Raw genomic sequence first — 27,516 nt, forward strand, 5'->3', positions numbered from 1 at the left:
GGCGCTCGACGAAGCAGACCCCAGTTTACACAGGGTGCGGGGTAATTTATGAAGGGACGATAACTGTGGGCCGGAGAAATGGAATAAATGAAACCATCTTGCAGCGGGTCGGCACGAATTAGACGGGCCGAACCGCTTCCTCTTGTGAATCTGCATTAAAAGCAAATGCATGCTAATCCCCAGCGGAGGGCAGTTCTGATCTGTCGGCATAAACATAAGAGATTCTCCAGGGTATCGCACGCAAAATGCTGGACCCCTTTGCTTTGTGGCACACAACACAGATTGCCGACGAGCTCAGCAAGTCAGGCCGCGTCCGTGGAAAAGTCGGTCAACGTTCGGGGCCGAGACCCCTCTTCATCATTTCCAAAGGTGCTGCCTGACCTGCCGAGTTCCCCAGCGTTGTGCGCGCGTGTGTGTGCCCTATTGCTCTGGATTTCCAGCATCTGCAGATTTTCTCTCGTAAGAAGCTTAATTCAACCCTCAGGACTCCAGTCTGCGAATAACCGGAGAAATTTTGCGCTCTTCCTGCGCGACTCGTCAGCCATCAAAGGGGCGGCCATGAATTCGAAAGATACACCCACTCCGGCGTGTCATCTTCCGGCGTCGGCTGCTGAGCGGGGGCCAATGAATTGCCACAGGACAGACACGTCCTTATGAAAAAGATTCGCCCGTACCAAAATGTGAGCTCTCGCAGCCGTCATGTCTAAGTCAGCGCGGAATTTCCGCGCCCCTCGCCCCGAGAAGCGCTCCGGGGTGGCCGGGGCACCATGGGTGGTCATCTTGCTCTCGGCTTCATTCGCCCTCGCGGTCCTCTGCATTATCTTGGGGTTTTATTTCACTTCCAAGCAGCCCGACATGAGACCGGCGGAGTGGGGCCATCTGAAGGTACGTGGCTCCCACGCACGATAAAGCATCAGTGGTAACAATGTGGCATCGAATTGCTACAATGTCGCAATGCCCAGTCGGGCTAATCTCGCCTCCCTGTTGTGAAAGAGCGCTTCATTTCTTTTAACTGGTTTGATTAGTTTAAAATGATTTTGTTTATATGCGTTAAAAAAAACAATTTATTGGGAATTGTATCAGTTAAATGCTGAACGTGCGTTTGCTACGATCCAATCGGGATTGAGGGTTTGTAGTTTGAAAACAGATCTTGTTGAGATTTTAGTTCGAAAGTGTTTCTGCTGTAGTTTAGCGAGGCGGGCCTTTCTGGCTGTACTCGGCAACTCACGGCAACCCAGATTCTCATATAAACCAGTCCTTTCTGCCTGCATTTGACCCTTACCGCTCTGGAGCAGGGGTCCGCCGACCCTTCGGGTTCACCCCCTCGGGGGTCTCGTGAACTTCAGAATCAGGTTTAATATCACCGCCGTATTTCGTGAAATGTGTTGTCTTTTGGGGGCAACAGAACAACAGGATGCATAATAATAGAAAAAAAATGAGAATGACAGCAAATTTATACGTAAATACAAATAAAAAAGTGGTGAGGTGATGTTCATGGGTTCAATGACCATTCAGAAATTGGATGGCAGAGGGGTAGAAGCTGTTCCTGAATCACTGAGTGTGTGTCTTCAGGCTCCTGTACCTCCTTCCTGATGGTAGCAATGAGAAAAGGGCATGTCCTGGGTGGTGGGGGCAGGGCCAGCGCTAAGGTGGTGCTATAGCCCCAGCAGAAATTGCAATAGCCCCACCATAGCACCACCAAGAAATTAACTGAGCTGCTTTGCTTTCTCTGTATAGTTTTCAATACAGCTTGCTTCTCCAGTTGATCTAGTGAAACAGCGCCCCCCAATTACCATAGCACCCACGCAACAATAAAGTTATAAACTCTGTCAGATCCACTCTACACTTCTGCTTATTTGTTCCTTGTCAATGTCTTGCCGTTGCTGTGCTCAGATCAGTTAAGCTGATCTAAGATCACTTAAGGTGGCGACGTCACTCAGTCTCACTCACGCGAGAGATTGATAGTATACATCCAGGCACAGATTCGTGGTCTCGCGAGACTAACGGATGCCCCACACACACACATTGTGCTTTTACAAGCGAGTGTGGGGCTGGCATGTGCATTATTTTGGCTGGCGTGAAAAATGGATCGATTTTTAGTCAGAAAGCGACCTTGTCCAGAAGAATCAGAGGTGTCTCAGCCTGAGCCTGTCTTAATTGAAAGTGACATGCAGAAAGAAGTAAGTGGGGATGAGGACGACAGCAGTTCATCGAAGGAGTGTGAGGGCGAAGTAGAGGAACAAGAAACGGAGCGGGATTCAGAAGAGAACGTGGATGAAGCTGCTCTTAGTGCGAGTGGGAATACTGTTAGCGATGTTAGCCAGCAGCTGGACCCTGTTGGCCAGCATTGAAAAAGTACTCTTCGCTGCTTGCAACAGTTTGGCAATCAGCAAAGGAGTTTTTGTGGCTGGTTTGACTGGCTGGAATATTCAGTCACAAAAGATACTACGTTCTGTTTCGCATGCAGGCATTTCCTGTGTGGAGGACATGGGTTCCATTCTGAGTCTACCTTCACTGTCACCGGTTACCACAACTGGCGGAAAGCTACAACAGCTTTCAAAACCCACCATGTAAGTGCAGCTCATAAGTTTGCGATGGAGGCTCGGGCCGAATTCAGATTGAGAAAACAAGACGGTTCAAGATTGGGAAATATGTTGGATAAAGGACATGCAAAGATTGTCCAAGAAAATCGGGAGTATATGAGAGCAGTGGTTGAGTCTCTATGCTGTACTGCGTGCCAAGGCATTGCCCAGCGAGGACACCGGGAGAATGATGGATCTGGCAATAGGGGAAACTTTGCTGAGTTGCTCAGTGTAATTGGGAAGTTTGATAAGACTGCAGCTAAAAAAATAAAGGACAATCCTGGAAATGCAGAAAACACCCATCACGATATCCAAAATGAAATTATGGGTATTATGGCAGATATGGTCAGAAGTCAAATAAGAGCAGAAATCAAGGAGGCTGGACGTTTTGCCATCATGGTGGATGAAAGTAAAGACTTGAGTAAAAAGGAGCAAATATCAGAGGTGGTGCAGTATTTGAATAACGAAACAGTGCTTGAAGAATTCTTGCACTTCACTCCAGCAGAAGGGTTGGACGCAGAGTCGCTTGTTAAAAGCATTGAACAGACACTCGCCCAGTGTGTTATTGATAAGAACTCGTGTATGGGTCAGTGTTATGACGGGGCGGCAGTGATGTCCGGGTGCAATAACAGGGTACAAGAGAGGTTCAGGAAAGAGGTCCCGCAGGCATTATATATACACTGCCATGCTCACAGACTTAACCTTGCTTTAGTGGATGTTGTGAGCAATGTACCACAAGCGGGTGAGTTTTTTGAAACTGTGCAGCTGCTTTACAACTTCTTTTCAAACTCAGTTGCCCACAATCTTTTCATGAAGAAACAGAGAGAACTGGAATCAACTGCACAGCCCGTGGAGTTGAAGAAATTGTCAGATACACGCTGGGCATAGCAGTATACAGCTTTGTGGGCTATAAGGAAATCACTCCCTGCCATTCCAGCTACACTACGGGATATTATGGGTCAACCAAATGCACGGAGGAAAACGGAGGCCAGAGCTGTAAATGGACTGATTGACGAGCAGTTTGCTTTACTTCTCACTCTGTTTGAGGATTTATTCCGAGTCACCAAGTTCATGTCAGACCAGCTACAGTCTCCCAGTTTGGAGCTTTCATCCGCTGTGGACTTGGCTCAGTCTGTTATCGATGCACTCTCAGCAAAACGGGGAGAGGAATCATAGAGTGAAATTCAGACAAGAGCTGGGGACCTGTGCGTCAAGACCGGTATACAGAGCAGACCACATGAAAGGAGACAGGCCCAGCCACACTGCCGCCTACATGATTTTGTTGTTGAGGCCCAAACTGAACGCACACCTGTCACATCCTCTGATGACCTTCACAAGCACTGTTTCTATTCGGAAATAGACAGGCTTTTTGACTGAAATGAAAAGACAGTTCTCAGTTGAGACTGGGGGTGTTCTGACTGGAGTCTCAGCATTGAGTCCCAAACACAAGTTCTTCCTAGACAAGAATTGTCTTTGGCCAATGGCCCAATACTATGGAGTGACTGAAGTGAACCTGACTGCAGAGCTACTTCAGGTTCGGCGTCTGCTGGAAACAAAACAAAAGCAAGGACAGAGAGTGAATGACACAGTGGAGTTTCTAGCTCTAATGAGACCCTACCGCGATGCATTTTATAGATTTATACAAACTAATCTACATATCACTGACTCTGCCTGTTACACCTGCCTCATGCAAATGGAGTTCCTCTTGCCTCAGACACCTCAAAAACTACCTAAAGAATAGCAGCGTCGATGCTCAGAACAGCAACTTGGCTCTGTCGGCCATAAACAGCTGGAGGACCAAAGCACTTGACATCCAGAAAATCATTGATGCTTTCGCCACCAATCACAACAACAGATGGATTGTGCTTCTCTGAAAACATCAATGGTGAGTGCAGTTGATTTTTTAAAAATTTGGGCCAAGACTAATGCTGATTATTATTATTATTTTGTGGTGGATACCCCATAGTCCTTATGTTTCCTGCAAATCCCAAAATATTACATTTACTGCTATTAAGCCTACTGGTTTTGCTTAGACTTCCAAGTGGTGATTCTGTTAATTTTTGTTTTAAATTCAATAGCCGAATTAATTGAGGTATCGCATGGTCAGAGTATGATTTGTCCAACTCCTGGTAAAGCCTTGCATCTGTTGTTTGCCTTATTTGACTTTAATAATGGTGTATCTTTTGGCATTGTCTGTCTATGTAATGCAAATAGCAATGGGTTCTTGTTGTGTTTTTCAGTTGATAAGCACGCATTTGACACTGATTGCGGGATTGGTGCGTGATTCACGTTGTGCGCTGTGGGTTGGACGCTCTGTTGGTTTGTTTGTTTGTGCTCTGTGTAGTCCGGGTTGTCTCCGATGCTGTTGACACTGTCACAGTTCACTTCTATATTATATTTATCAATTGCTGTTTATTGTGAATGAACAGAGGCATTTATAGTAGGCACATAATGCTTGAAACTGACTTTTTAACACCACGTGTCTGGCCTTGTGAATACATATTACCATACAGTGCATCCCTCAGCACCATCACTGAATCATTCAGCCCCTCCGTAGCACCAGCAAGAAAAACTCTCTGGTGCCGCCACTGGGTGGGGGTCCGTTATGATGGATGTTGCCTTTTTGAGGGATCGTGCCCTGAAGATGGCCTGGATACTACGGAGGCTACGACCCAAGATGGAGCTGACTGAGTTTACAACTTCGGTGATGCAGCCTGTCAGCATGCTCTCCCCAGTACATCTGTAGAAGTTTTTGGTGACAAACCAAATCTCCTCAAACTCCAAATGAAATCAAGCCACTGTCTGCCTTCTTTATAGTTGCATCAATATGTTGGGACCAGGTTAGATCCTCAGACCCTAAAGACTGGCTCAATGCCAATGTCATACCAATCTACAAGAAAGGGGTCAGGTCTCCACCACCTAACTACCGACTTGTATTGCAAGCAAGCAGCTAGAACACATTATTCACAGCAATATCATGGGTCATCTGGAGAGATTCTCACTCCTCTCTGACAGACAGCAGGGATTTAGGACCGGACGGTCTTGTGAAACACAGTTAGCCGGACTCGTTAATGATCTAGCCCAGATTCTGGATGCAAACAGTCAAGTTGACCTTTGCATAATGGATTTTAATAAAGCTTCTGATACTGTACCACATCAACGCCTGTTAGCTAAACTTGACCATCTTGGCATCTGAGGCTCTACCAAGGATTGGATCAAAAGCTTTCTAACTAAATGGCACCGGAAGGTATTAATCGACGGGCAATCCTCATCCAGCTGTCCAGGGTTTTCGGGAGTACCACAGGGCACTGTCTTGGGCCCACTACTTTTTCTAACCTATATAAATGATCTTCCAACTTGTGTTACATCTGAAGTCAGACTATTTGCAGATGACCTGATCCTGTACAGATCCATAAGTTCTCCAAATGACTGCCATACCCTTCAACAAGATATTAACTCGCTGTGCAAGTGGGAGTCCTCCTGGCGGATGAAATTTAACATCTCAAAGTGCTACATTATGAGAATGACCCACAAGAATTTTTTTTTTACCATCATCAGTACTTCATGGGAAACATTGCACTCCAGGAAGTAAAACATCACCCCTACTTGGGCATTGAACTGTCAGATAACCTTAGCTGGGCAAAACGCATCGACCAAACCATTTCAAGTTCCAACAAAATCCTTGGCCTTCTACGGTGTAACTTCTGGAATTGCTCAAAAACCACAAAAGAAATTGCTTATAAAACTCTCGTCCGTCCAAGACTTGAATACTGTAGTGCTATCTGGGATCCCTACCAAACCAATCCATTCACATCAATAACCTCGAGAAAGTCCAGAGAAGAGCTGCCAGCTTTGTAACCAGTGATTACAGAAAGACCAGCAATGTTACAGATGTGCTTCTCGACCTCCAACGGGATACCCTCCAAAGACGCCACACATTAGCCAGGATTACTACAATTTACAAAGAAACTCAGTCATTAATCCCATCCCACATGAGTCACCTTTCGTGCAACCAGAATAACAGAGCAGCAACCCGACAAAACCAACCCCTGAACTACAAGACCATTCAGACCAACAAGGACGGCTACCGCTACTCACTGTACCCCAGGACCATTCCAGTTTGGAACCCGCTGCCGCCACACATTAAATCTGCCGCTGATAGTAAAACTTTCAAGTCGCTGCTCTTAAACACTGCAATTTAAATTACAACCGCGTGCGTGAGGGACTGCACGTTTATAGCCCAGCGGAGGTTGGTGCAGTATGGACAAGACAAGACAGAGATATTAACACCTGGGAATTTGAAGCTGCTCACTCTCTCCACTTCTGATCCCTCTACAAGGACTGGTATGTGTTCCTTCGTCTTACCCTTCCTGAAGTCCACAATTAGCTCTTTCCTCTTACTGATGTTGAGTGCCATGTTTTAATGCACATAGCCCTTGTTGCCACGCAGTGACTTAAAGGCTGCCACGCACATAGACATCGTTGCCACAACGAGAGCTGGTGTGAGTCCCTTGTCCTACCCTTTTTGAAGTCCACGATCAGTAGTTTGGTCTTACTGACGCTGAACGCGCAGTTGTTGCTGTGACACCACTCAACCAGTTGCTTATGATATACTTTATACTTTATTGTCGCCAAACTATTGGTACTAAAACGTACAATCAACACAGCAATATTTGATTCTGTGCTTCACACTTCCTGGATTACAAATATTAAACATAGTTAACATTAGTAAATATTAAAAATTTAAGTTATAAATCATAAATAGAAAATAGAAAAATGGGAAGTAAGGTATTTCAAAAAAAAACGAGAGGCAGGTCCGGATATTTGGAGAGTACGGCCCAGATCCAGGTCAGGATCCGTTCAGCAGTCTTATCACAGTTGGAAAGAAGCTGTTCCCAAATCTGGCCGTACGAGTCTTCAAGCTCCTGAACCTTCTCCCGGAGGGAAGAGGGATGAAAAGTGTGTTGGCTGGGTGGGTCGTGTCCTTGATTATCCTGGCAGCACTGCTCCGACAGCGTGCGGTGTAAAGTGAGTCCACGGACGGAAGATTGGTTTGTGTGATGTGCTGCGCCGTGTTCACGATCTTCTGCAGCTTCTTTCAGTCTTGGACAGGACAACTTCCATACCAGGTTGTGATGCACCCTAGAAGAATGCTTCCTATGGTGCATCTATAAAAATTAGTGAGGGTTTTAGGGGACAGGCCAAATGACGTCACAAAACAAAATGCTGGTGACAGGGTATTTTTAAAACTAATCTGAAACCGCTACCAACCTGTTGCAAAAAAAAATATGAACATGAACACTGTACAACTTTTAGTAAAATCCTTTATCATGTGTTGTTTCAAAGTGTTCAACCATGCTCCACGGTCTGTGAACAGAATGCAGCAGCTAATATGACCAATTAAAGCTCGACACGCTTTATCTCCTTATCTGAGGGAAGGATATTGTGACAATTTTTCTGCATTGTGGCTTCACCTACTTTGCAGTAAGGAGCTACAAGGGAAGAGGTACAGGACTGTGCAAGAGTCTTGGGCACATATACGTATATAGCTCATATGCCTGAGACTTCTGCATGGTACTGTAGTAATTTTATGTATCGCACTGTACTGCAAAAAAAAACAAATTTCATGACATGTGAGTGATGATAAACCAGATTCTGATCTGGGTCTCTGTTGTGGACTGAGAGTGGGAAGCAGGCAGGGAGAGGGGAATCATGGTTGGGAAAAGGGGAAGGGAGAGGGGAGGGAGAGGGAAGCACCAGAGAGAGATTCTGTAACGGTCAATAAACCAGTTGTTTGGAATCAAATGACCTTGCCTGGTGTCTCAGGGCTGGGTGTGTCTCACCCCCCCCCCGGCACTCCTCTGCCACCTGACCCACACCCCTCCCACGGCGCTCCACCCTCGCCATTCCCAACATCCTTTGCTCCCGCCAGATTTACAAACTCTCTCCACTCCACGTTGACAAGTCTTTATGTGCTTATGTCTTTTGCAGAGAAATGTACACTTTATAAAACACAACAAGAAGTTTGAATTGATTAAAGAAAAACCCAGCAGATGCCGAAAATCTGAAATAAAACAGAAAATCCTGGAAAAGCTGATCAGGCTGCTGCCTCTGTGGGAATGAAATGCTTTGAACGTATGGTGGGTGCTGGAGACTGAGTTAATTCCATTGGGATGCTGGAGACTGAGGGGTGACTGATAATGGCAATAAAATTGTGAGGGGCATTGATGGTCAAAATCCTTTTCCCAAGCTGGCAGAGCCTGGAACTAGAGGGAGCAGGATTAAGATTAGGGTGGAGAAATTTGAATGAGATCTGAGGGATGGGTTTTCCACACCGAGGGCAATGAATATCTGGAATGAGCTGGGACGATACTGCTGTAATGTCTGAAACCTGGATAGGAAAGGTATAGGGAAGAGAAACTACATCCCTTCAACCATTTAATTCTTGAACAAACGCACAACCCTCTTCACTAAAGTGCCATGTGATATGACGTCGTCATTATGCGTCATGTCATATGGCATCATTATTATGCACCGTGTCATTTGGCATCATCATTGTGTGCTGTGTCGTATGACATCATCATTATGTGCCGTGCTGTATGACATCATCATTATGTGCTGTGTCTGACGTGGGCGATCATGGTCTTTCCATGACCGTGATTGTTCTTGGCAAGTCTTTCGACGGAAGAGGTTTGTCATCGCCTTCTTCTGGGCAGTGTCTTTACAAGATGGGTGACCCCAGCCATTATCAATACTCTTCAGAGATTGTCTGCCTGGTGTCAGTGGTCACGTAACCAGGACTTGTGATCTGCACCGGCTGCTCATACGGCCATCCACCACCTGCTCCCATGGGTTCACGTGACCCTGATCAGGGTTGGGGGGGGCGGGCGTGTAGTGCTAAGCAGGTGTTACTCCTTATGGAGGGAAGGACTGCCTTACGCCTCCTTTAGTAGAGATGTATCTCCACTTGCCACCTACATTAGAGTTTACCCAAAGTATAACAGTAAGGTTTGAGCCACTGGCCCCAGGAGGGGCTACCGAGAGCCGATGCTATTGGACAAGCCGATGGGTCCTGACGCTCTCCGAGATGTTATCAAAATTCTGAGATTTATGGATTGGACTGGTGTTCATATTATCCTCCTTTTTAGTTCTATGTTTATTTTCGTGCTCTCTCCCATTCTTTCTTGTTGCCGATTGGCGGGCTGGGGGTTTGGGGTCTGATGTTCTTGTTACTTCTCCATGTGGGCGATCTGTTAGTTTCTGTGTGAGGGAGGGGTTGGGGGGAGTTTGGGGTGTGTGAGTTTTTGTTTCTTTTTTCATTTGGGGGAGATTGATGTCTTTCTTTAACTACTTCTGTGGTTTTCTGTGTTTCATGGCTATCTGGAGAAGACTAATCTCAGGGTTGTATTCTCCATACCTACTTTGGTAATAAAATGAACTTTGGAACCACTTTGATCATTTTGCAATAAAATAGTCTTTATTTTGCTCTGATTTGTATATAATTTATGTTTTTTCTTGTAAATGCTGCTAATACACTGAGTGGCCACTTTATTAGGTACACCTGTACACCTTGTTAATGCAAATATCTGTTTGGCCAATCATGAGCCAGAAATTCAATGCTTAAAAAGCATGCAGGCATGGTCAAGAGGTTCAGTTGTTGTTCAGACCAAACATCAGAGTTGGGAAGAAATGTGATCTAAGTGACTGTGACCATGGACTAATTGTTGGCGCCAGATGGGGTGGTTTGAGTATCTCAGAAGCTGCTGATCTCCTGGGATTTTCACACACAACAGTCCCTAAGAGTTTACAGAGAATGGTGTGAAAAACAAAAAAAAAGCTTCCAGTGAGAGATAGTTCTGTGGGCAAAAACACCTTGTTAACAAGAAGATCAGACGAGAGTGTCCAGACTGGTTCAAGATGATAGACTGTAATAACAACGTGTTACAACAGTGGTGTGCAGAAGAGCATCTCTGAACGCACGTCACTTTGAACCTAGTGGTGGATAGGCTACAGCAACAGAAGACTGCGAACATACACTCGGGGGCACCTAATAAAGAGGCCACGGGGGTGTCTAAAGCTCTGTGCCTGTGATGCTGGTGCAGGTAAGTTTTTCAGTGTGCCTGTACATACACGGACTTGTGCAGATGGCTTTGACTTTGAGCTATGGGTTTAACGCCGCCAGTTGGGATCAGCGTGGATGGGTATTACGGTCAATGCAGACAAGGTGGGGTGAAAGGGCCCATTTCTGTTCTGTAGAATTCTAGACAGCACAGGTGCAGGCCACTCGGCCCATTAATCCATGCTAACCACCAAGCCTGTTACCTGTAGTACTGTGCAAAAGTCTGAGGCGGGGGGGGGGAATAAATTCTATAAAGTGAAGATGCTTTCAAAAATAATGAAAAGTTTTCAAATATCAAAAAATACTGTAAAGAGTAAAAAAAACTAAATCATATTTAGTGTTTCCACCCTTTGCCTTTTAAACTGCATCAATTCTCTTATGTACACTGTGGTGCAGTTTTACAAGAAAATTGGCTGGTAGGTTGTTCCAAGCATCTTGGAGAACTGGCCACGGTTCAAAGTACATTTGTTATCAAAGTATGTACACATTATGCAACCTTGAGGCTTGTCTCCTTACGGGCAGCCACAAAATAAGAAACCCCCAAAAAAATTTTTTTAAAACGACAGTCAAGCGTCCACAGTGCAAAGAAGGAAGGAAAAAAATGCCAATCACGCAAACAGTAAAAGGAAGCAAGTAGCATTGGGAACGAGAGTGGGATTGAGTCCATAGACATGAAGCCCGGAGCGGACTTTGGCTGTCTCTCCAGGTAATCCCAGACAGCCTTGATGTTGAGATCAGGGCTCTGTGGAGGCCGTACCCTCTGAAACCACATATTTAATTTAAAAAAAACCGAAGACTTTTGCACAGTACTGGTACATGCAGGGAAGCTTATAGTGTGAGAGCTACGACTACCCCCCCCCGAACACGCACACTCGAAAGCCTGCGCAAAAAGAGAGAGCCTAACGCGTGTAGGAGGTCCAGTCGATTCACTGTGCGATCAATCGGCCACACGCGCTCTTGCCGCATTCTTGCGATCGATAACCGATCTGATGCAGTTGCAAGTCCTGTCCATACTAATCCTACTCCCCAACCCTTGGCCCAGGGCTTCCGTGCCCTCTCGATTGACTCGCTCGGCTCGGCTCTGCACAAAGCTCAACTTCTGTGCTCTGCTTTGAAACAGCGGGACCACAAACCGAAGAGCCTCATGTCCAGTCAGGTACAGCACTTGGCGTCGCTCATCGACTTCCATCGCCTGTGGAATGTGTTTCTGGTGCCAATGCTGATTGAGCGATACCCAGGGTCCAAAGGCATTGAATTCGTCCGACAGGTGGGTGCCCGTTACAATTATCTGCTTTTTGTGGTGCACTGTTCACATCTCAGGGGCAACTTTCAGACACAAATAACCCCATCTACCCTCATCATGGCTCTTTCACTTTATTTGTCTTGTTGCAATGTGCTTTCTCAGTAAAGCTGTATTGAATTGAAGGCAAGAATTTATGAGGATTTTCCTGGTGCCGGAAGTTCTGAATTGCAGGCAGAGGTTGGCCGACCTGGGTCTTTATTGTTTGCAAAGGAGGAGAATGAGAGGCAATCTTAAAGCGGACATTCCCAAACTGGGGTCCTGTGACCACCCCCACCCCCCCCCCCCCCCCGCCCGTGCGATGGCATAAAACAGTTTGTGAAGCCCTGGTTTAAATCAGCCCATACAAAATGCTGGAGGAACTCAGCAAGTCTAGGGAGGGGAATAATCTGCCAATGTTTCAGGCCAAGACCCTTCATCAGGACTCAAAAGAAAGGAGACAGAAGCCAGAATAAGACGGTGGGAGGAAAGGGCAGGTGACGGGTGACTCTAGATTGGGAGGAAGTTGGGTAGGCGGGGGAGGGAGGAGATGAAGTAAGAAGCTGGGAGGTGATTGGTGGGAGAGGTTAACGGCTGAAGAAGAAGGAGTCTGATAGGAGAGGAGAGTGGACCATGGGGGAAAGGGGACACCAGAGGGAGCTGATGGGCAAGTGGGAAGTGACCGGGTGAGAGGGAAGACAGAATAGGGAATGGAGTTTAATTCATACAGCGCATGGATCTCCCCCAGCCACATTACATTGTGGACTTGCAGTGTAGGAAAGGCCAGTCAGTCCTCGTACAGCCAGCGTTTACAGCCCCCGTTGTGAGAGGCAATACCTTCAGCACTGTGGCAGAGGGCAGAGCCTTTGCTTCCTTGGACATTTGCGAGGATTTGGCATGACACCTAAAACTTTGACAAATGTCTATGGATGTGTAGTGGAGAGTGTATTGACTGGCTGCATCACATCCCGGTATGGAAATACCAATGGTCTTGAACAGAAAATCCAACGACAAGTCGTGGATTTGGCCCAGTCCATCACAGGTAAAGCCCTCCCCACCATTCAGCATGTCTACACAGAGCATTGTTGCAGGAAAGCAGCATCTATCATCAGGGACCCCCACCACCCAGGTCATGCTCTCTTCTTACTGCTGCCATCGGGAAGGAGATTCAGGAGCCTCAGGACCCACACAACCAGGTTCAGGAACAGTTATTACCCCTCAACCATCAGGCTCCTGAACCAAAAGGGGGTAACTTCACTCAAAGTCACTCGCCCCATCACTGAACTGTTCCCACATCCTATGGGCTCACTTTCCAGGATTCTTCATCCCATGTTCTCGATATTTATTGATTATTACTATTTCTTTGCATTCGCACAGGTAGTTGCCTTTTGCACTCTGGTGATACGCCCAGTCGGTGTGGTCTTTCATTGATTCTATTGTGGTTAATGGATTTATTGAGTATGCCCACAAGAAAATGAATCTCAGTGTTGACTGTGGTGACATCATGTACTTTGAAAATAAATATACCTTGAACTTTGAACTCTTGGCCTCTTAACTGCGGATTGGAGCCTATAACCTGCTGAGGGTGCCACCCCTTGAGCCTCACTGACTCACGGTAGTGTGACGCTATCACAGCGCCGGTGAATTGAGTTCAATTCCCGCTGCTGTCTGTAAGGAGTTTGTACGTTCTCCACGTGACCGTGTGGGTTTCCTCCGGGTGCTCTGGTTTCCTCCCACAGTCCAAAGACCTGCGGGTTGGTAGGTTAGTTGGTCACGTGGGTGTGAGTGGGCAGCACCGGCCCGTTGGGCAGAAGGGCCTGTTACCGTGTTATCTAAATAAAATAATGTGTGAGGTCTGAGCATGAGTAGCCGGTCAGATTTCCCTGGGATTTAATCAGAGTCGCTGATATCGGCGTTACATTTATTTTACAGCGGAATAGGCCCTTCTAGCACTCCGAGCCGCGAAGCCCAGCAACCCCCGATTTAACCCCTGCCTAATCACCGGGCAATTTCCAATGACCAATTAATCTACCAACCGGTACGTCTTTGGACTGTGGGAGGAAACTGGAGCGCCCGGACGAAACCCACGTGGTCACAGGGAGAACGTACAAACTCCTTACAGACAGCGGCGGGAATTGAACCCGTGTCGCCTGTATGGTAAACGGTTGTGCTAACCACCGTACTACCGTGCTGCACCCCCCTCCCCCATTTTATAATCGTTTTATAGTTCTGCATGCAAATATTTTTCCTGCTATCTCAGTGCATGTGACAGTAGTAAACCAATGCCATTCCTGCCCTGATCTCAGATTGCACAAAGCCCAGTTTTTGGTGGCGACGGCAGATTGGGAACCCACCCAGCACTCTGTTCACGCGAAGCTACCCCTGCACAGTGCGATGGTCTGCGGTGATCTGGTGTGGATGAGGGCCGGGAACTGCAAGATCCTGGGACCCTAGGAGGGATCTCCACCGATCGCTTGTCTTGGTCTAACCACGTAGATCTCGTGGTCAAGGAGGAGACCCAAGTCTCAAATTCCTCCTTGAGGTTAAAGAAATTCGGCATGCCCCTGTCAATCCTTCCCTGATTTTACTGCATGCAAATAGACTGTTCTGGCTGACCGGAACTGCACTGAGAGCGGTAAGCGTAAAGGAGTTGGGTGCTTACTGTTCTGGTTAACAACAGATGGTGCAATCCGGGTCATATTACAATGGAGGAATATGTTTGTAGACTGGATATTGAACTTTTTACTGTTGGACTAAGGCCACATTCCACCGTGATACAACACTTGGCGGCACGGGAGGTCGTTCCTGCCTGTGGCCATCGAACGTGCAGCTCCTCCCATGGGGGGTCAGACACCCTGAGCCAATAGACTGGTCCTGGACTTATTTTCCATCTGGCATAGTTTGCATTTTGTTGTTTGATTGTTTGTGGTTTTTGTATTGCTATATATATGCTCTATTCTTGGTTGGTGCGGCTGTAACGAAACCCAATTTCCCTTGGGATCAAGAAAGTATATCTATCTATCTATCTATTTATCTTGATGAACTGAAGGAAGCTGGGTGGTAGGGTGGAGATGTGTCTCTACCAAAGGCTCCTTCCCTCCGCTAGCCTGCAGGTCACCCTTGGACAAGGTGTAGCACCTGCTTAGCCCCCGATCAGGGTCACGTGAAGCCATGGGGGCAGGTGGTGGATGGTCGTACGAGCAGCCGGTGCAGATCACAAGTCCTGGTTATGTGACCACTGACACCAGGCAGACACTCTTTGAAGAGTATTGATAATGGCTGGGGTCACCCATCTTGTAAACACACTGCCCAGAAGAAGGCAATGGCAAAGCACTTCTGTAGAAGAATTTGCCAAGAGCAATCATAGTCATGGAAAGAGCATGTTTACCCACAACCATATGACATGGCACGCAATGATGATGTCATACAACACAGCACGTCATGATGATGTCATTCAACGTGGCCCATAATTAATGAATGAACTGTAGAAAGCCTCCAGTCGGGACTCACAGCTTGGAGCAGCAACGGCTCTGCCTGAGACCACGAGAAGCCGCAGAGTCGTGAACACAATTCACAGAAACCAATCTTCCCTTCATGGTCAGTGTTGCTGCCCTGCTAAAGCAGCCAGTATGATCAAAGACTTCCCCCACCCCGGACATTCTGCGTTCTCCTGTTCCATTCGGTAGAAGATACAAAAGCCTGAAAGCTCGTCCCACCAGCTTCGAAGGTGGTTGCTATCCCACTGTCATACTTTATACTTCATTGTCAACAAACAATTGGTACTAGAACGTACAATCATCACAGCGATATTTGATTCTGCGCTTCCCACTCCCTGGAGTACAAATCGATAGTAAATATTAAAAAATTTAAATTATAAATCATAAATAGAAAATAGGAAAATGGAAAGTAAGGTAGTGCAAAAAAACCGAGAGGCAGGTCCGGATATTTGGAGGGTACGGCCCAGATCCGGGTCAGGATCCGTTCAGCAGTCTTATCACAGTTGGAAAGAAGCTGTTCCCAAATCTGGCCGTACGAGTCTTCAAGCTCCTGAGCCTTCTCCCGGAGGGAAGAGGGACAAAAAGTGCGTTGGCTGGGTGAGTCGTGTCCTTGATTATCCTGGCAGCACTGCTCCGACAGCGTGCGGTGTAAAGTGAGTCCACGGACGGAAGATTGGTTTGTGTGATGTGCTGCGCTGTGTTCACGATCTTCTGCAGCTTCTTCGGGTCTTGGACAGGACAACTTCCATACCAGGTTGTGATGCACCCTAGAAGAATGCTTTCTATGGTGCATCTATAAAAATTAGTGAGGGTTTTAGGGGACAGGCCAAATTTCTTTAGCTTTCTCAGGAAGTAAAGGCGCTGGTGGGCCTTCTTGGCAGTGGACTCTGCTTGGTTGGACCAAGTTATTGGACTATTGAACAAGGTCCCTTCTGCTGAACTGAGTATGTCTGGACTCTTTCGATTTTATGTTTTATTTTGTCTTTCTTGCACATGTTTTTCTCTGAATGGGTTCCATGGTTTTCTCTGTTTTGTGTCTGTCTGCAGGGATGATGAATGTCAGGGTTGTACCCTGTGCACACACTTCGATAGTAGATGCACTTTGAATCAGTGTGATATGGGGTCTCGAACTCACAACCTGCCCCGTCGTGGCCTCGCACCTCACTGTCTGCCCGCGCTGCTCTTTCTCTGTAAGTGTCACACTTTATTCTGCATTGGCTTCTGGCGCAGGATGAACACCCCTTATCCCAGCTGCTTGGGGCCGGAAGTGTTCCAGATTTTGGATTTTGAGGAGTGCCCCAATGTAGTTTTGTCTTGAAAAGATCTGTATGATGAACGGTGTGTGTGAAGCAGTTACTCGCTCTTCCTCAGGACACCTGAGAGCAATAAACCGATTTATTCAGGAGAGGGAAACCAGAGGCCCATGAGCCAGTCCTCATTGGAGGATCAGACGTGGAGAGGGTCAGCACCTTTAAATTCCTGAGTGTTACTAATTCAGAGGACTCGTCCTAGACCCAGTACGTAAATGCAGTTGTGAAGAAAGCACAACAGCACCTTTACTTTCTTCGGAGTTTGAGAGATTCGGCGTGACGTCTGAAACTTCGACTAACTTCTATAGATGTGTGGTGGAGAGTGTATTGACTGGCTGCATCACAGCCTGGTATGGGAATGCCAATACTTTTGAATGGAAAGTCCTACAAAAGGTAGTGGATTTGGCCCAGTTCATCACAGGTAAAGCCCTCCCAACCGTTGAGCACATCGACATGAAATGCTGTCGTAGGAAAGCAGCATCCATCATCAGAGATCCTCACCACCCAGGCCATGCTCCCTTCTCGCTGCTGCCATCAGGTAGAAGGTACAAGAGCCTCAGGACTCACACCACCAGGATCAAGAACAGTTACTACCCCTCAATCACCAGGCTCTTGAACGAAAGGGGTTAACTACACTCACTTGCCCATCCATTGAGATGATCCCACAACCAATGATCTCACTTTAAGGACTTTATTGCTATTTATTTATATTTGCATTTGCACAGTTTGTGTCTTCTGCACTCTGGTTGATCTTTCATTGATCCTGTTATAGTTACTATTCTATAGATTTGCTGAGTATACCCACAGGAAAATGAATCTCAGGGTTGTAGTTGATGACATTTATGTACTCTGATAATAAAATCTACTCTGAACTTCCCATGTATTCTTATTTCATGTCCGGAAGTTCCTCAATGTATGAGAAGGGTTACATCACAGGAAAAGGTTTTGCTGAAAGATTTTGTGAATTGAAAAATCTTGGCAAACTGTGTACTGGAGGCTTGAGGACTGTGCATTCCTGTGTGGGAGAGTTCCGCGTTATATTTCCTCTTATGAAAATCAGCTTTGTAAATCGAGGACAAGTACTCACGGAATCTGGGCTTTGACGTACAAATCCATCAATTGAACATTTGTATATCGAGGAACTATCATAATACAAGTTATTGTGCGGTTGAAGTTGCAACGTAACAAAATTGGAAAAGGTGGAGGGTCAGATCTGTTTCTCAAAAGCATAATTTGTTTCAGTATAATTGTCCTGTGATTAGACGAGGGTTAAATCATTTGGCTGCTGGGCGGCATAGTTTGGTAGACTGGCAGGACTTATTCCACACTGTATCTTTAAATCAGGTCCATAATATAATGATGAAGATTCATTAAAGAAGACTGACAGACATTCAATGTGTAAGCGGGAAAATCGTGCCAATAATAAATTTTAAAAATGTAAATAAATAAAACTGAGAACCTGAGGCCTTGAAAGAGAGTCCATAGTTTGTTGAATCAGTTCAGAGCTGGGGTGAGTGAAGTTATCCACACTGGTTCAGGAGCCTGATGGTTGAGGGGTAATAACTGTTCCTAAACCTGGTGGTGTGGGATCTGATGGTTGAGGGGTAATAACTGTTCCTAAACCTGGTGGTGTGGGTCCTGATGGTTGAGGGGTAATAACTGTTCCTGAACCTGGTGGTGTGGGATCTGATGGTTGAGGGGTAATAACTGTTCCTGAACCTGGTGGTGTGGGATCTGATGGTTGAGGGGTAATAACTGTTCCTAAACCTGGTGGTGTGGGACCTGATGGTTGAGGGGTAATAACTGTTCCTGAACCTGGTGGTGTGGGTCCTACGGCTCCTGTACCTCCTGCCCGACGGGAGCAGTGAGAAGGGAGCGTGGCCTGAACAGTGGGGTCCTTGTTGGATGATGTCAGGCGCAGCGCACCGTGTGAATGGGTGGGTTAGTGATGGTGTTTATCGCTCTCTCTCCCCAACAGCACATCAGAGGCCACATGGAGTTGCTGTCCGCTCGCTGGGCCTTGGAACTGGACACGTTCGAGGACAGGACGCCCTTCGGCAAGCGAACCTTCTCCAACATGGTGGCGACCCTGGACCCCTCGGCCCGGCGCCGACTGGTCCTCGCCTGCCACTACGACTCCAAGTACTTCCCGGCCGACGACCGGGGGCGGGTGTATGTGGGGGCCACTGATTCGGCGGTGCCCTGTTCCATGATGCTGGAACTGGTGTCTTCGCTGGACAAGGAGCTGCTCAAACTGAAGGACAGGGTAAGTCACACAGCAGGGAACCGGCCTTTCGGCCCATCGAGCCCAGACCAGCCACTGAGCACACATCTACACTCAGAATCATAGAAACGTACGAAACAGAAACAGACCCCTCAGCCAATCAAATCCATGTCAACCACTGAGCTCTCCCCCCCCCCCCCCGGCACTACTGTCCTGTCTCAAATCCGTCTGCCATCGCCAACAGCCTTTGCTCCCGCCAGGTGTATGAATTGCTCTCCGTTCCGCATTGACAAATGCAGTACTGTACAGTAGTCTCAGGCACCCTAGCTGTCTGTATGTGCTTAGGACTTTTGCATGTGGGCACTGGATGCAGGGAGACACTTACAGGCTGCCCCCAGCACGTCCACGGACCCTGTCGACTGATTTTCCTGGATGATTTGGTGTACATGTGGCAAAGCTGATCTTTAGAATTTAAATTTAATTCTCTCTTGTACAGAGGCAGGACCTGACCCTTCAGCTGCTGTTCCTCGACGGGGAGGAGGCGCTGCTCAGCTGGAGCCCCACCGACTCCCTCTATGGCTCCCGCCACCTGGCGGAGCGGATGGCAAGGACGAGGCACCCAGAGGGCTCCTCCAGCACCACCCTGATCGACTCTGTGGTGAGTTTCCTGTCACCAGTGGCATCTCAGTCATTGACGTCATCGCCATGTGCCATATCATATGACATCATCATTATGTGCCGTGTCATATGACATCATTATGGGCCATGTCCTATGACGACATCATCGTGTGCCATGTCATATGACATCATTATGTGCTGTGTTTATGATGTCATCATTGTGTGCCGTGTCAAATGATGTGGGCAAACATGGCTTTCCATCACCACAGACATCCCACCACTCCCAGAAGTTCCGGAAGTCTCCGGCATATTAATAGTAGCTCCCTGACGCCCGCAAATTATATACAATACCTGGAAATGAGAGGGAGAGCGGGAGCGAGAACAGGAGCGAGTGCAAGAGCGAGCATCCTGATTGGTCTCTCTTTGTGCTAAGTAGACCTATCAGTTTTCTCTGTGGGCGGGCTTTACAGTCGACCTCTGTCTCTCCATCAGTTCAGTTTCATGTCCTGCACCGCCATGGCAAAGTGTTTCAATAAAAGAAAATATAAAACTTACATCACTGCAGACTACACTAAAGTGTACCCCTGCCTAACAGGGGTCAAAATAATGACAGTGTTGCTCACTGCACTGTTTGCAACAGTGACTTTTCTATTGCCCATGGTGGGTTAAGACTGTAAAAGACATGTTGAGATGAGTTTAACAAGTGTCTTTCGTTCATTAGCACAGCTAACATTATTTAAACTAGCTGGCCAGCTGCCAAGGAGCTACTCTATTGACGTCCTACGTGATGAGGCCAAACTCCCTGCAGACTTGCTTAAAGTTGTAATAGAATTAAAAAACGACTCCATGATATATAAGTAGATATTTTAATGTCACATTTTCTGCATCTACCCAGTTTACAGATTACAGATTGGTTTACAGATTAGACAAAATCACTAAACAAAGTATTACATAAGACGATATAATAAGGACACACCTTATGCTTTTATTTCTTTTAGGGACCACAACATATTAGGGAGGCTAATCGCAGGGAAGGCTGCCCAAGTATTTCACAGTTCTTTTCAGCAGAGCCACATCACAGTACAAGGAAAGTTTGCAAAAGAAGTAGAAAAGCTATTTGCATCAGCATTGAGATCGCCAACAAAATATATATATGTAAATAGTTTCAATATGTGTCAAATAAATTGTTGTGTTCTTTCATAATTAAATGTCCCGTATACATACACCCTTGGAGGTCGACCCGGGGGGGGGGGCGCGGGGTTGCTACCTCCCTGAAATGAGTTTTTGCCGGGTGGGATGTCTGTCACCATGACTGTACTTGGCAAATTTTCCTACAGAAGTGGTTTGCCATTGTCTTCTTCTGGACAGTGTCTTCACAAGACAGGTGACCCCAGCCATTATCAATACTCTTCAGAGATTGTCTGCCTGGTGTCAGTGGTCGCATCACCAGGACTTGTGATCTGCACCGGCTGCTCGTACGACCATCCACCACCTGCTCCCATGGATTCACGTGACCGTGATCGGGGGCTAAGCAGGTGCTACACCTTGCCCACGGGTGACCTGCAGGCTAGCGGAGGGAAGGAGCACCTCATGCCTCCTTTGGTAGAGACGTATCTCCACCCCACCATGGAAAGCATCTCCCCGCCCACCCCTAACTGTCCTTCTGCGGCTTCTGAGGTGGAGGGGGTTACAGAATATCTTGGAACCGAGTTATTAATGTCATGTGTACCATTTATCTTGCAAACAGTTCATTCAGATCAAGTTGTTACAGATAGAACAATAATTGAATGCAGAACGTTTGTAAGAAGCTTCAATACAGGTAGACAGTAAGGTGCAGGTATGACGAGGGAGACAGTGAGGTCAAGAATTCATCTTACCGTACTAGGGGACCGTTTAATACTCTTATAACAGAAGATTGAGCTTGGTGTATGTGCTTTCAGGCTTCTGCCTGATGAGACGGGGAGAAGAGAGAGCATCCAGCATAGGAGGGATTGTTGGTTAGAGCATAAGATATAGGAGCAAAACTAGGCCATTTGGCCCATCTAGTCTGCTACACCATTCCATCATGGCTGATCCATTCTTCCTTTCATCCCCAATCTCCTGCTTTCTTTGTGCCCCGACCAGTCAAGAAACTATCAACCTCTGCCTTAAGTATACTCAAAGACTTGGCCTCCTCAGCCACCTGTGGTAATGAACTCCACAGATTCACCACTCTCTGACTAAAGAAATTTTTCCTCAATTCCATTCTAAAAGGATGCCCCTCTCTATTCTGAGGCTGCATCCTCCGGTCTTGGTCTCTCCCAGTATCGGAAACGTCCTCTCCACATCCACCCTTATCAAGGCCTTTCACCATTCGCTAGATTTCGATGAGGTCACCCCTCATCTTCCTGACTTCCAGTGAATACAGGCCCAGAACCATCAAACGCTCTTCATATGACAAGTCATTCAATCCCGAGATCCATTTTCTCAAACCTCCTTTGAACCCTGTCCGGTTTCAGCTCATCCCTTCTCAGATAAGAGGCCCAAAACTGCTCATAATCCTCTTCTTCAGCCTTTTACCTCCATCGATCACCTCCCAGCATCTTGCCTCATACCCTCTTCCCTCGCTCACTCATCTTCCCCCTCACCTGGTGTCACCTATCCCCTGCCAATTCCCCTTCCGTCCACCGCCACCTTCTTCTTCTTCTGCCCCCTCCCTTTCCAGTCCTGGCGTCGACTCTTCAATCATTTCCATGGACGCTGCCTGGCCTGCTGAGCTCCTCCGGCATTTTGTGTGTGTGTGTGTGTGTGTGTGTGTGTGTTGCTCTGCGTTTTTAGACAGCGTGTTGGCCAGGAACTTCAGACCGTTGATTCCTCTTAACGTTGCCTCCTGCAGGATCTGTTTGTGCTCCTGGACCTCCTGGGTGGCAGCAAGCCGACGTTCCTGAACCACTTCCGGAACACTGCCCGCTGGTTCAGTCGGCTGGTTGGGATCGGTACGGCGTGTTCTCGAGCCTTCAGCGTGGACGTGTCCTCCTCCTCGCCTGATTTTCTCCCGACGCAGAGCGTTCTGCACCCCTCCCATTTCTTTGTTCAAGGGAAGGTTCTTTGAGAAGAATGGGGGGGGCGGGATCTCATTGAAACCTACCGAATATTGAAAGGCCTGGACAGAGTGGATGTGGAGAGGTTGTTTCCTGCAGTGGGGGGACTCTCAGAGCAGAGGGCACAGCCTCATAATACGAGGCTTAGAGTTGAGGAAGAGTTTTTTAGCCGGAGGGTGGTGAATTTGTGGAATTCATTGCCACCGACGGCTGTGAGAACCAAATCGTTGGCTGCGTCTCAGCAGAGGTCGATCGGTTCTTGACCAGCACGGGTGCCAAGGTTACGGGAAGAAGGCGGGAGAATGCGGCTGGGGGATAATAAGGCAGCCCTGGCTGAGTGGCGGGCAGACCCGATGGGCCGAATGGCCTGGTTCTGGCCCTGTGTGCTCGCGCAGGCTGTGAACGGTGGGCAGGGCAGTCAGTGAGAAGCGGTGCCAACCCCGGGAGCCCCTGCTCCCGCCATCCCAAACCAGCTGACCTGTAGAGGAGGGAGAGGACAGGGAAGCTGGGGTCCAAGGCAGACCAGTCTGGAAGGGAGACACAGGAGACCGCAGATGCTGGAACTGGGAGTAAAATCGAACTGCTGGAGGAACACCTGTGCAGGGAAATGGGCGGTGCATTTTCGGGTCGAGACCCTTCCTCCAGACTGGAAAAGGAGAGAGGAGATGGCCAGTATACAAAGGTAAAGGGGGAAGGGAGGCATGGAGTCAAAGCAGTTAGTGCAGCACCATTACAGTCCTAGTGACCCGGGTTCGAGTCCCGCTGCTGCCTGTAAGGAGTTTGTATGTTCTCCCCGTGACTGCGTGGGTTTCCTCCGGGTGCTCTGGTTTCCTCCCACAGTCCAAAGATGTACTGGTTAGTGGTTAGTGGGTGTAATTGGTCACGTCGGTGTAATTGGGGTGACGCATTGGGTTGGGACAGTCTAATATCCTGAAACTATAAAGATTAAAGTGATAGGTGAATCCAGGTGAGGGGGACGATAGGTGGATGGAGGAGGGGAGAGTGTGGACAGTGATATGGACTGGGGGGTGATGGGTGGATCCAGGTGGGGAGGGTGTTTGGTAGATGGAGGAGTGAAGAGTGGGAGTGGCGACAAAGGCAGCGAGCTGACAAAGTGCTGGAGACGGTGGAGTCTGGCAGGAGGGCAAGGTGGAACAGGGAATTGAGGGAGGGAGGGCAGATAGAAGTAGGAGGGGAGCCGGTGAGAGGAGGGCAAGGGCGATGGGCAGATGGAAGAGGGGAATGAGGCAGGAGTGAGGGGGCTGGGGTGGGTGTAGTAGGGACGTGGCAGACCAGGAGATGGGAGAAAGGGGACAGACCAGAGCGGGCGACCTGACGTCGGAGACCAGCGTCCACGCTGCCGGGTTGAGTAACGGGGCCAGGAGCAGACGCGAGGTCCTGTTCCTCACTGGCTGGTGGTTCCAGACCGGAGCTGGGTCACTGCTGCCACATCCTGAGATACAGAGGGGAGCTTGTCCTGCGGACAGCTCCTGCAGATCAGACGGTTGCATAGTGCACTGAGGTAGGACAGGGTCAAACTGTAACAGAACGCAAAAGCTGCTGGGAAAAGTGCAGTGCAGGTAAACGATGGAGCGCGGGACCGTAACGAGGTAGGTCGTGAGATCGGGAGCCCGGTGTAAAAGGTCCACTCAGGAGCCCGGTAATGGTGGGGTAGTCGCCGTCCCTGAGTCTCGTGGGACGTGCTTTCGGGCTTGTGTATATCCTGCCTGGTGGGAGAGGGGAGAAGGGAGAATGTCCGGCAGGGGGGGTCTTTGATCATGCTGGCTGCTATCAGAGGCGGTGAGAGGTGTGGGCAGAGTCCGTGGAGAGGAGGCTGGCTTCTGTGACGTGCCGAGCTGTGGACTCAGCTCTCTGCGGTTTCCTGCGGTCACGGGCGGAGCAGCTGCTGTACTGAGCTGTGATGCACCCAGACAGAACACTTCCATGGCGCATCGATCAGCCATTTTAAGCAGGTCAGTCTGCTCAAGGGCAGCTTCTACCCTGTTAACAGACTCTTGGACGGACCTTTGGTCTGATAAGATGGATTCTTGGCCTCACAATCTACCTTGTTATGATCTACCTGCACGGCATTTTCTCTGCAGCTGTTAGACTTTATTCTGCATTCGTGACTTGAGGGCTGTGTGTGTGTGTGTGTGTGTCTCTGTGTCTCACGCTCTCTCTACCCTCTCTCCCCCAGAGAAGAGGCTCCACAGGCTGGGTCTGCTGCAGCTCCACCCCTTCGAGGTGACGTACTTCAATGGCAACACCCACTACGCTCCCATCGAGGACGACCACGTCCCGTTTCTGCGGAAGGGTAATGAGGCGACCGACGGCTGTGTCGGGGGGGGGAGGGGGAGGCCGGCACTGCCTGCCTGTCTGGGAGGGGGCGCGATCTGCGTTCGGTTAGCGGACGGCGCGGCGGTTAGTGCTGCTGTTCTGCACCTCCGGCGACCCCAGTTCAATCCTGAGGAAGGAAGCTGGTCGGAGAGGAGAGTGGACCAGAGGAGGGGACCCAGGATGAAGTAATAGGCGGGTAGAAGAGGTGAAAGGCCAGAGTGGGAGTAGATGGTTGGCGGGGGGGGGGTGAAATTTGTTTATCAGAAGTTCACGCCATCAGGTTGGAGGTTACCCAGACGGAATATAAGATGTTGCTCCTCCAGCCTGAGTGTGGCCTCCTTGTGGCCCAACAGGGAGACCTTGGACTGACATGTCGGAATGGGAATGGGAATTAAAATGTTTGGCCACTGGAAAGTCGCACTTGCGGCGGACCGAGACAGCAAGTCCCCCGCCGAGAGCAAGGCAGACCCAGGGGTCAGTCGGTTGGGGTGCTGAGCCGCATCGGAAAGGTGGGATACAGGCCGAGGCGAGAGGGCGGTGTCCAGGTGGCGTATCGACAAAGCAGACACCCCAGTTTACGATGAACCTCGGTGTAGAGCAGGCCCCATCGGGAGCGCCGGAAATGATAGACGACCCCAGCAGATTCACAAGTGAAGCGTTGCCTCACCGGGGGCCTGAATGGAGGCGAGGGAGGAGGTGAATGGAGGCGAGGGAGGAGGTGAATGGCCAGGTCTGGCACTTGGGCTGCTAGCAGGGACGAGTTAAAATTATGCCCCCTTGTATTAGCCATTTCTGCCCTGAAAAAGAAGTACTGATGCCCACTCTATCAATCTTAGAAACCTCTATCAAATCACCTCTCATCCTCCATCATGAGACCAGAACTGAACACGAAAATCCAAGTGTGGTCCCGCCAGAGTTTTATGGAGCTGCAACATCACCTCGTGGCTGTTGAACTCAGTTCCCAACTAATGATCCAAAGGTTCAAAGTACATGTCCATTCTGCAGCCCTGAGACTCCCCTTCTTCACAGACAACCATGAAACACCATGGAACCCCTTCAGTGCAAATGAAGGGCAGCACACCACAGGCGTTCTTAAACACCTTGTCAACTTGTAAGGCAGCTTGAGTTGGATTTTGGACGTGGACCCCTAGATCCCTCTGTTCCTCCACACTGCTAAGAATCCTTCCACTACCCTTGTACCCTGCCTTCAAGTTCAGCCTTCCAAAGTGAATCATTTCACACTTCTACAGATTAAACTGCATCTGCCACTTCTCAGCCCAGCACTGCAACCTATCAACTTTCCGTTGTAACCTTTGACATGTCCAAAGTGGCAACCAGGTTCATATCGATTCCTGTGACTGGGATTCCCCTCTTGGCTTAATAGTGCCGGGCTCACGGAATTTATAGTGCCAGGGTAACGGACTTGCTAGAAACCTGGGGTTTATAGTGCCAGGGTAACGGACTTGCTAGAAACCTGGGGTTTATAGTGCCAGGGTAATGGACTTGCTAGAAACCTGGGGTTTATAGTGCCAGGGTAATGGACTTGCTAGAAACCTGGGGTTTATAGATATGAATGTGACAATTAATGGAAAAGATAAAGATAAAAACTGCGATGGTGGAACACAAGGTACAAAGGAGATGGAATAAGCTTCGAAATACCAATCCATCAGAGTTTTGGCAAGGGAACAGATTTGGGGATTGGTGGAATTGGTCCCTGGTCCAAGTGGCCCTCACAGATGCTGTGTTTGATTTCTAGGAGTCCCCATCCTGCACCTCATCGCAACCCCCTTTCCCTGGGTGTGGCATACAATGGAGGACACGTCCGAGAACCTGGACCCCCCCACAATCGAGAACCTGTGCAAGATCCTGAGCGTCTTTGTGGCGGAGTACCTGGGACTGTAACAGCGGATATTACCAGGCGGCGGACTTGGGACTCGGTCAGAGGAGGGGTCTTCACACTGGGGAGGGCCCGTCAGTGCAGCTGGAATGCAGAGAATCAACACTGAACTCTTGACAGTGCTCACTGTCTCACTGGGCACAGAAAGGCACGGCTTGTCCCACAACTGTGGAGATATGAGACATTCGTACTTGACAATTGAACGTGCCAACTCTCAGGTCTGTGTGTGTGAGTGTGCTTTCATTCCCTGAGACCATCGCGTGTCTCATCTTGTCTCAGGTTCTTTGTCTTGTGTCTATGAAATCACATTTTAACCCCCCTCTCTCTCTTCCCCCACACCCCTCTCTCTTCCCCCACACCCCTCTCTCTCTCTTCCCCCACACCTCTCTCTCTTCCCCCACACCCCTCTCTCTTCCCCCACACCCCTCTCTTCCCCCACACCCCCCTCTCTCTTCCCCCACACCCCCCTCTCTCTTCCCCCACACCCCCCTCTCTTCCCCCACACCCCCCTCTCTTCCCCCACACCCCCCCTCTCTCTTCCCCCACACCCCCTCTCTTCCCCCACACCCCCCC

At 48.6% G+C, this 27,516-nt stretch overlaps 1 protein-coding gene across 2 annotated transcripts; it reads left to right on the plus strand.

Moving 5' to 3' along the window:
• The first annotated feature begins 603 nt into the window (after positions 1 to 603).
• Positions 604 to 27,516, plus strand: LOC134353221 (glutaminyl-peptide cyclotransferase-like). 2 transcript variants are annotated; one of them, XM_063061244.1, is made up of 7 exons: positions 604 to 885; positions 11,822 to 11,968; positions 18,766 to 19,053; positions 19,508 to 19,669; positions 22,505 to 22,604; positions 24,907 to 25,023; positions 26,803 to 27,509. In XM_063061244.1, exons 1-7 carry the CDS (start codon positions 700 to 702, stop codon positions 26,946 to 26,948), a joined length of 1,146 nt encoding a protein of 381 aa, XP_062917314.1. In that variant the 5' UTR covers positions 604 to 699; the 3' UTR covers positions 26,949 to 27,509. The 2 variants fall into 2 exon arrangements, with proteins under 2 accessions (XP_062917314.1, XP_062917315.1); XM_063061245.1 differs by lacking the exon at positions 11,822 to 11,968 and having other exon boundaries at positions 26,803 to 27,516.

Source organism: Mobula hypostoma, chromosome 10 (assembly GCF_963921235.1).
Source record: "Mobula hypostoma chromosome 10, sMobHyp1.1, whole genome shotgun sequence".
Taxonomy (NCBI): domain Eukaryota; kingdom Metazoa; phylum Chordata; class Chondrichthyes; order Myliobatiformes; family Myliobatidae; genus Mobula; species Mobula hypostoma.

Excerpts from the sequence above, each read along its gene's own strand:
- LOC134353221 (XM_063061244.1), top strand. The coding sequence starts at position 700 with ATGTCTAAGTCAGCGCGGAATTTCCGCGCCCCTCGCCCCGAGAAGCGC. Across the intron at positions 886-11,821 it reads CGGAGTGGGGCCATCTGAAG|CGGGACCACAAACCGAAGAG; the intron begins GTACGTGGCTCC and ends GCTTTGAAACAG. Across the intron at positions 22,605-24,906 it reads CAGTCGGCTGGTTGGGATCG|AGAAGAGGCTCCACAGGCTG; the intron begins GTACGGCGTGTT and ends TCTCTCCCCCAG.